This window comes from Poromitra crassiceps (assembly GCF_964638095.1).
Source record: "Poromitra crassiceps genome assembly, chromosome: 13".
In the NCBI taxonomy this organism is placed as follows: domain Eukaryota; kingdom Metazoa; phylum Chordata; class Actinopteri; order Beryciformes; family Melamphaidae; genus Poromitra; species Poromitra crassiceps.
In genome coordinates, this window is record NC_139644.1 from 36,346,241 (window position 1) to 36,356,372 (window position 10,132).

General features: G+C 42.6%; 1 protein-coding gene across 1 annotated transcript; it reads left to right on the top strand.

Moving 5' to 3' along the window:
- Positions 1–399: 399 nt before the first annotated feature.
- On the top strand, positions 400–9,743 carry tmem150b (transmembrane protein 150B). Its single transcript, XM_083650213.1, has 7 exons — positions 400–503; positions 929–1,024; positions 3,468–3,527; positions 6,275–6,342; positions 6,908–7,062; positions 7,397–7,574; positions 8,662–9,743. The coding sequence occupies exons 2-7, from the start codon at positions 960–962 to the stop codon at positions 8,871–8,873; spliced, it is 738 nt and encodes a 245-aa protein (XP_083506339.1). The 5' UTR covers positions 400–503; positions 929–959; the 3' UTR covers positions 8,874–9,743.
- Positions 9,744–10,132: the final 389 nt, after the last annotated feature.

The following is a 10,132-nucleotide window of genomic DNA, read 5'->3' on the forward strand; positions in this document are numbered from 1 at the left end:
ATTTGTAGTGTTACCGTAACTGCCAGTGTAGCAGGGCACTTTAAAAAAATCCAAGTGTAGAGAATGAAGTGAGCTTTTTTTTTTTTACACCATTGTTTACCTGTGGCCAGTACAATCTTAATACCTCTTCATACCCTGGCCTATTCGTTATGAGACAGATAGTTCCATTATAATCATTGTGCCTCCTCTGCCTTTCCTGACATATTGTCCTGCTCCTTTCTGACTTCATGAACCACACAGCACATTGACACACGTAACCATCAGCGATCACGTTTCTGATGACGCCATCCTGGTGACACACACGGCTCACGCATCACTCCATGTAATAAATGGGCAAAGTAAGGACAAAGTTCAATATGCTTATGATCAGAGCACAGTCTGCTAGTGTCATTAAGGTAATGTGCAGTCAATAGGGAAACTGGCACTTAGAATAAGCTAGCATAGTAAACCTCTGTCTGTCTTGCGGCAGCTTCACTGTCCTACCAGCCTTTCCTCAGAACCCAGTGAGTACATGTCTCCCTAACTTTATACTTTCATCACTTGACACTCATTTTCTCCCCCCTTTCTTTGTATTTGTTGCTGTATCCTTATGCTTCTGAGCCAATTCCAATAGCAAGGAAGTTGGATGTCATGCTGTCTCCTCTCTTCTCCTCTCCCCTCTCCTCTCCGCTCCTCTTCTCAATTGCTTTAATGGCATGAATGTTGCAAGAACAATTTTGCCAACGCAAAGTACAAATTGAAATGTCTTGATTGTATTGTATAGATTAATGTATTGAAATCTCCCTCTCTCTCTTTTCTTGATGTCTTTTGCCTCTGCCACTCACCCGAAGACTATTATTCTACATAATGTGTGTGTTTTAAGGGACAGGTGGGTTTAGGCAGACAAGATGTATCCCTGTAGTGAGTTTGTACCTGTCTCTCTCCCCAGGTGAACTGTAGCACTACTGTGCCCCTGCAACATGTGGCAGTGGGCATTGCTTCCTGCCTGCCTGGCTATCTTTGGCACTGTGGGCATTTGGACCGTGTGAGTACAGAACCTCATTCATTCCCAAAGGGTTATTCTAATAATAATCTTGCTGTGCCATATAATGCCAGCAGCAATATCAATATGAAATATGTTGATGCGTACGGTTCTCACGCATGAAACGACACCTCCTCTGGTAGTTTCCGTTCTTGCTAAATGTGTTGGCGTGGTCCCAGAGGAAGTGATCCTCCTGCTTAAGATTGTTTTCTGGCTGCCCGGGAAGCCCCTCGCTCATATTCACATCTGGGCATGTTTGTGGCTCATGACTCAAAGAAAGAATGTTCTTAGCCAGAAATAACAGTGCGGTGTGGACCAATCACTGCTCACGGTGTGGACCAATCACTGCTCACATTCTCTTTCTGTTTCAAAGTGCCAGAGCAGCCACATGGGGCAGGTGGGTTCCTATGTCCCCCCTCAGGCAAGGCCAGACCCCCGTGTGTCCACCAGATGGTGGCACTAATAGCAACTTTACATTTTGCAACTTCTGAACCCTATGTGCCACAATTAAAATGGTTCATTCTGCATTCATCCATATAGGCCCCGCCCATTTCCGCCCACAAGAATGATTTCCCGCCATTTTGAAATTTTGTCCAAAACGGTTTTCCCCCCGCTACTTCTCCTACAAATTTTCCTATATTCACCAAACCATGACACAGAGATCATGTGTGGACTGTCCTGCACAAAAGTCCCATACAGTCTATGGTCCCATACAGTCTATGGTCCCATACAGTCTATGGTCCCATTACTCCCATAGCAGCTTTTTTGACTGATCATTGACTTCCAACTTCCAACGTTTAGTCAACTGTCGTGGGTCAGGTCTATTTCACAGAAATCGCCTTAACTCAGGAACACATTGTTCTATGCTAACCAAACTTTGTATACGTGTGCAGTTATGTACTCTGAGCTACAATAAAAAAAGTGGTGTAATTTTGACTATAGGGGGCGTTATAGCAACATTTCAAATGTTAAATTCAAAAATGCAGTCGATCATAGGAACAACAACAACAACAAGAAGGTTTGCTGGATTCCGTGGGCCAAGTCACATCTATTCATAAAGGCACATTTCCACCAAGTTTAATTTTGCCCAAAACATTTTTTTCTCACACTTTTCCTTTACTGAATGACCCAAGTCACAAGTCACAAGACACATGACTGGTGGTGGGAGACGACATTTTAACAATCTGCTTGCTTTAAAAGGGGTGTCCTTGGGAAACCATCTGACGTCTCCCATAGGCCTAGTACACATTTCCCCTTATTGGATGATCTCGAGTGGTTTATCCCTCTGCCCCGCCCCTTAAAGACCAAAAATGCCTCGGTAATTAAAAGTCCTTTTCCAGACTGATTTGTGTTTAGGTTACGCCGCAGACGGCATGAAATCCCTCCGGCACTGTTGGTATCATTTTGAAGGGGATCATGAGAAAAAGAGAAGAGCATTTTCTTCCTATAAAAAAAGACATGAGTTTATTAGTCTCGGCTCCCAGACGTTTGGGGAGCAGCGCCAAGCGGATAGAGACTGAGAACTGAGCCTATGAGTTTATTTGATGAAATACATTGCCCGAAGGTAGGGTTGGACAATAAGTCAGTATCATTATATATCACGATAAAATATGAGTCAATAACAATAATTACTGTATATATATTTCTAATACATTTCAGATTATAGTGATCACCTTGGGCCGGGTCAAATTGATCACTAAGCGGATGATCATTGTAACAGTTTTTTTGTTTGTTCTTTATTTCTCATGCAGATTACCATCTAATTGACATTTGTATATGTATTACATGAATACAGTACATATGAAGTAAAGGAATGTTATTGACTTTAAAAATCCATACAGTAAGTTAGGCCTCCAGCTGTTTCAAACACAGCGACCTCCTGTAGACGGAGACGTTCCACAGACAGAGATGTCACGATCTCTCCATAATACAGACAGACATGCACCGAGTATCGCTGCTGTATCTCGTTGGCTAATTTTTGGCAGTTTGTAAGTAAAAAAAACAAGAAAATGACTGTAGTTAAAAAAAAAATAATCTGTTGTTCTCAGGTGGGACAAGGCCCAAAATGATCACTGTAAGCAGAGTGTTGATCACTATAAGAATGATTTAAACAGCATTGTGTATACAGTAGGAATGATTCGGGACCAAGCTTTTTGATCAACATAAGTGGGTGATCAATAACCGTGATCACTATTAGCGGATTCCACTGTATTTTCAATATACTGGTACATTATTTACAGCATCGGTCAGTCAGTGCAATGCTTTCAAGCAGACTACAAATAGCTTTGTTTTTTTCAGACATGTCTGTAGGTGCAGACATCCATTGAACTTGAACTTGTGATGAACAACATTCACACGTTCATACTCGCATTCAACCACAACACTAACTTCCTTCCCGTTAGGTTCATTCAACCACAACACTAACGCGTCTCTTCCTCCCCGTTAGGTTCGGCGTAGCTGTATCAAATGGGTCGGTCAACCTAACAGATGGCGTGCCTTATATCAGGTTGGTGTACAGTGAGGTTAATAGTGGGGCTCAAAACAGCACCTATAGGTCGCTTCCGGAAAGAAGCGCCAAAATTGGCACAAATACTCCTTGTGGACTGTTATTTTGATAAAAGTAACTGGCCATACAGAATTTCTTTTTTTTCCCAAGATGGCCGCCATTTCCAGCCTGAAAACACTATTTTGGGGGCAACTTTGGGTAGAATTTTCCAATATGAATGATCTTGTTATCAAACCATACATTTATGACCACAGAGAAGCCAGATTTATTCCATGAAAATTTCAAAATGGCTGCCATTCTAAAGATGGCTGCCATTTCAGCAATTTTTACCATAGGATTTCACTGTGCAGGGCGATTTTGATGATTCTGGTGTCAAATGACAAGTTTTTAATTATGGAAATTTAAAAATTATACATCAGAAATCATTTGTATATCTCCTTTTACCATTTACTCTTCATATCTTTTCAAAGTAATGTGAAAATATGCATAAACAACAGTATTTTAGCACAACTTTTATTAGAAATGTATAGGAAATTGACATTTTATTTTCACAAGGAGCGATTATTTGGTTACAATTGAATATGCATAAGCTATAAATAAATAAATAAATGAATAAATACATTAATCTATTAACTCATTGAGTGCCAGCCACTTTTGGAGAACGGACGCTCCCAGTGCCAGAGTTTCAGAGCGTTTTCAGTGATTTCTCGAGGCCCACAGAATATTGTGTGATATTACTATGTAAACACCGAACACGGCCAAAGAACGATGAGACTCTCTTCTATCATCAGCAAAAAAAAGTTTATTGATATCATTTTCCCTTCTTTAGTTATGAGCCGGAGAAGATAGGTTGATTTCACCAAAAAGAGACGTTTCAAATTAGAAGCTGAGATAATTAGCCTTTTGTGAAATGAAGCATTTCAAGCACATGACTGACTCTGAAGCTAATATTTTCTGATGTGACACCTCAAAAATAATTTCCTTCAATAAAACAGTGAAAACAAAGGAATTTTGTTTGGCAAAATAATATTTTTTAGCTGCAACCAGCAGCGCTGGCCCCTGCGTGTGCTGCTGGTTGCAGCTTCTTGCTGGTCTTGATTTACTGCTGGTGGGCATCAGATATTCTAGCTTGTGTTTGCTAATCCTGTCCTGCTGTCTGGGTCTGTCTGGGTCGGTGTTGTATGCTGCGCTGCGTGCCCCCCCCCCCCCCTCAACTGCAAACCCCTCCTCCGTGGGTGTGGCTCTGGTGGCTCTCTGCTGAGTTTGCTCTGCACTGAAAAGTGCGCTACATCCAGCTTTTTTACAGCGTTCCGCGTGTATTTTTCACCGGCTCCCATCGCTTCCAGTTGAGAATAATAACAACTCCACAACTAATCATGCGGATGGGCTATCGCAGCGGACACGGAGGGGCTTAATTGTGGCAGCAGATTGGCTGCTGCAGGCACAGCTAACGTTATGCTTCATGCATATTGATGCATACCGATGCGATTTCCGTTTCCCCATGACTTCTTCTCTCTTTTTTCCTCGCCTTTCTCTAATCTGGAGAGCACTGTCGCCACCTAATGGGTTGGTAAAATAGCTTTTACACATTCAACATCCACCATACTTTCACAGGAGATGGATCTGGCTTTGATCCACGTCCCACTGTCAAAAAACGCAATTGACGACAATCGTCGTCATTGGCACTCTACGTTAGTATTTGAATTGACGACGATTGTCGTCATTGGCACTCAATGAGTTAATTAATAAAGTACATTTGATCTAATAATTACCACTTTTATAAATGGACACCTTGCTGTAAAGTAATTACATACATTTTTGCTAAAACAATAAATAGCTTTGAAAGAATGAGAGTCAAGGTGGGGACAGGAAATCAATGAGGGGGGGGGGTCATCTCCTGAGTGTCCTGCAGGTGGTGCAGGCTGGCGCTGGAGTAGTCCTTGACACTACAGCTGCTAGGCAGGCTGACCCCTGAGTTGCTCATGTTGCTGGTGCTCCGCTCCAAGTAGCCCAGCTAAAATACTGTTGTTTATGCATATTTTCACATTACTTTGAAAATATATGCAGAATAAATGGCAAAAGGAGATATACAAATGATTTCTGATGTATAATTTTTAAATTTCCATAGTTAAAAACCTGTCATTTGACACCAGAATCATCAAAATCGCCCTGGACAGTGAAATCCTATGGTAAAAATAGCTTAAATGGCAGCCATCTTTGAAATGGCAGCCATTTTGAAATTTACATGGAACAAATCTGGCTTCTCTGTGGTCATAAATGTATGGTTTGATAACAAGATAATTCGTATTGGACAATTCTACCCAAAGTTGCCCCCAAAATAGTGTTTTTGGGGCGGGAAATGGTGGCCATCTTGGAAAGATCGAGATTTCTGCGTGGCCAGTTACTTTTATCAAAATAACAATCCACAAGGAGTATTTGTGCAAATTTTGGTGCTTCTTTCCGGAAGGGACCTATTTTACATTGAAAGTGCATTTTTTGAGCCCCACTATAAAGCTGCCATGGGAGATGATAGAGTGAGAACAACTGAAAATGCACACTGACTGCAGGACAGCAAATATGCAGAACTGGCAAATTACACTAGAGAGTTTCAAAACAAATGTTTCTGTTTACTTTTCTTAATGATTCCACATAAAACGAAACACTAGCAAAGCGGATTGTCTTTTAAACGTCTTTGCCATTGCAGAAATGTGAATCATGACGATGACCTATTTTCTCTCTCCCTACAGCAAATGTGGCACTTACGCCCCACAGAGCTGCCTCTTCTCCCAGGTCTGCAACATCTGCTCTGTTTTAGGTAATGACAAGTAGATTTATGCCATTTCATCCTGTCTAAGCTTTTCAGCCAGTCCCGACATCTGCCGTCTTAGTGAAGCTGTATTCTATGTCGTTGTTTTTGACGTGTTGGACTTGTGGTCTTGTGCCCGTTTTGACGAGGACGTCTGGTCCTAGAAGTGTAAAACATCTGCAGTGATTCTGTTGATGTTTGGTTTCTTTTCAGCACGGCTCTTCAAACAAATGTAGGGATTTGACTTGTAGAAAGCTGTGTGTGTAATGGTCCTCCAACTTCTCTGTGATTGGTCATTTTCTATGCAAGATTTGCAGATAGATCTACAGTACATCTCTGTTCATGCTGAAGGAACTCCTTAACCATTATTTTAGCATTTGGAAAGATTTTGTTTCATTGCTCTTTTGGGTCACTCAATTTGCTCTGGGGTTGGTCTTGACTTGGTCTCGAATCGCTCTTTGGACCAGGTCTTCAGTCAAGATCTAACTTATTCACTATTCTGTCCATCTGCTCTCTGTCTTCCGGACGTTCTCTCTCTGTATGTCTGTCTCTGTCTCCCTTCCCTTGCCTCCAGCCCTATGGATTGTAGTGATACGCTTCCAGCAGATACGGGACTATCATGGTAGCCATGGGAAGGCCAACACCGCCACCATCGTCAGGGCCAACATCGCCAGCATCGTTTTGGGGTTCATATCTTCCCTAGGAATCTCCATCCTTGGCAACTTCCAGGTAACTCATGACTGTCTCTACCTCTACTTTTTCACCCTCCTGCTATATCTTTTACCTGATGTCTGCCTTTTCCTCTAAATCTCTCCTCTCCTATCTCCTCTCCTCTCCTCTAACCTCCTCTCATCTCCTCTAACCTCCTCTCATCTCCTCTCCTCTTGTGTCTCATCACACTCTACCCTCTACCCCTCAACTTATCCAACAATCAGTATTTCATTGGTTACAGTATCTATTTTTTTCTTTTCTACAACCACACAACAGTTATTTTTTTCTCTCACACCACCCATTAATACTCCACCTCCTCACTAACCTTCTCGCTCCACCTCCATCCCCTTAGCAATCAGTCATAATGAAACTTCACCTTCTGGGAGCATTCCTGGCATTCTTCGTTGGCCTGGCCTACTTCTGGGTGCAGCTGTTTCTAACCTATCGGGCAGAGCCGTCCCAGGACCGATGCTGGGTGGGGCCTGTCAGGGCGATCTGCTGCAGCCTCTGTACCATCCTGGTCATCATCAGTATCCTTCTATCTCTGCACGTTATGAATGAACTGAACTGGCCACCTGCTATTGGTCGGTCTTTGGTGCCAGGTGATGTTACCTTCTAGAGTACAACAGGTGGTGAGAAGGGCGTCCAGCTAGTGCAGCGGTAGATACCCTGCCTACAGTCACAGGTTCGAGCCCCCGTGTTTCCTCCGGCTTGGTTGGGCGTCCAAACAGGCACAATTGGCTGTGTATGTGGGTGGGAAGCCGGATTAAGGGTATGTGTCCTGGTCGCTGCACTAGTGCCTCCTCTGGTCAGTCGGGGCGCCTGTTCGGATGGGAGGGGAACTGAGGGGATCCTACGTCCTGCCGGTGAAACTTATCACTGTCCGGTGAAAAGAAGCGGCTGGCGACTGCACATGTATCGGAGGGAGCATGTGCTAGTCTACAACTCTACCCAGATTGGCAGAGGGGGAGGAGCAACGACCGGCACACCGTAACAGGGAATTGTCCAAGTACAACTGGGGAGAAAACGGGGTGGAAATCCATAAATAAAAAAACTACAACAACTAGAGGGCTCTCGGTAGAGTGCATACCTCTGCAGTTTTGTCGAATAACTTTGCGGTCGTAAGACCTTCATCAGATTCCTCTTCTGAGGAATCTGATGAAGGTCTTACGACCGAAACGTTATTCTTTTTCTTTGACTTATTAAACTTTTAATTGCATGTGGAGACAGTGTGCGGAAGTGACATTTTTCAAAAGTGTTGAGCGACTAAGCAAGAATTGGTCTTAAGTCTACATAGACTAAGATGTCTTTCTAGAACCAGGCTACATAGACTAAGATGTCTTTCTAGAACCAGGCTACATAGACTAAGGTGTCTATTTCTATAGAACCGTCAAATTCTCTGCTACCATGACCACAAACCAGAAGAGGAAACCAGGCCTGCAGACAGAGTGGTGTGAGAGGAAGAGACTAATAATAAAAAACAAGCATCTATCTCATGGGCCATCTGCATCAAGTACAACACTACATACAAGTGCAAAGACCAAACTAACTACAGGGCTATTGGACAACAGAGATGTACAGTACATTGTGCTCCTTGACTGCTCTCCTCTCCCTCAGTGGCCGTCCTCCACAATACAAACCACAGGTCTGGAGCTGCGGCGTGTGAGTGGGCCTTGGTCATGCTGTTCTTCTGCCTGTTCGGCCTCTTCGCCGCAGAGTTCAGACATATCGACTGCCACCGCCTCACGGTGCAGAAACAGGCTCTTCGCAAGGACCAGAACGACGTCCCGCTGGGAGCAAACGGTCACGTGGCGCCTCAACACACTTGACCTACCACAGACTTACAAACACGCAGGTACAGTGGTTGAAGACTGATGTACAGTAGTCTTTGAGAACCGCTATACCTGCATTGAACTAGGCTACCTAACGTGAAACCAAGACCAAAGACCCGACCTAAGTTTCCGCCAAGAATTGACATAGACTTAGGATGAAAGTGTGGGTATGCTGCCTTTCATTTAGGTGGGATCTAGATTTACAGCTCATGTAGCCTACCGTAGGCTTAGAGTCTAAATGATGCCTGAGCTACATCTTTGCTACATGGTGACTTCACTTGGATAGTCATCGCCGTAGCTACATCTGCAGATTAACTCCAGGCTCAACAACCGGATTGCTTGTGTCAGTGTGCTTTTCTTTTTTAATAAGTTGATCAGACCTGTTTTACAGTGTTGTCTTTTTGTCCAATGCAAAACAACAGCTCCCTCAAGTGGACAAAAGTGAACACTACAAAGAAATAAAAAGAGCACAGTGCTGTTGCCTTCCACATGCTGGATTTTCCTATTAACATAGATGACATTGTGATCATATTAAGACATTGAAGACAAATCAAACAAACAAATGGTTATTTAAACAAGGTAGATTATTTTAAAAGTGGGATACCCACCTAAAACGTTACCCGCTCTAGTAAAAGCATGAGCGTCAAGTGTAGTACACACACACGCATGCACACACACACACACACACACACACACACACACACACACACTCACACTCTCTCTCTCTCCAGGTATCACTATTTATTTGTATTTTCTTTTCTGTTTGTCACACTTGACTATACCTTTTAAAGATGCCAAATTGACAGACTCGTTTAATATACAGTATGTTTAAACAGTATGAAACTTTTGATACATTTTTATAATAAAACCATTTCTGTACAATTATACTCCTAAAGACCAAAGACTTTCCTTCTTCCCTAAAGAGCTGCTTTCATTGTCATTCCATGGGCAAAACAGGGACATTTCACTGCTTTGTATGTATGGAAAAGATGTCATTTGTAATTGTTTTCCATGACTTCAATGGAATATTCAAATGAATTGCAACTATAATAGTGTAATAAATAAGATTGACAAGACCAAATGCTTTACTACATGCACACAATTCATAAAAGTAAAAAGCAAAGATGGTATGGTAATACTTACTACTTGCATACTATCTTTATTCACGTCAGTCTTTGCAAGATTTCTTGTGTCACTCCATATAATTTTGACTTGCAGTACTTTGTGTCACTCCATATAGTTTTGACTTACAGTAC

Coding starts and splice junctions, on each gene's coding strand:
- tmem150b (XM_083650213.1), top strand. CDS start 960: ATGTGGCAGTGGGCATTGCTTCCTGCCTGCCTGGCTATCTTTGGCACT. Junction 1,025..3,467: donor ACTGTGGGCATTTGGACCGT/GTGAGTACAGAA, acceptor CCTCCCCGTTAG/GTTCGGCGTAGCTGTATCAA. Junction 7,575..8,661: donor TACCATCCTGGTCATCATCA/GTATCCTTCTAT, acceptor CCTCTCCCTCAG/TGGCCGTCCTCCACAATACA.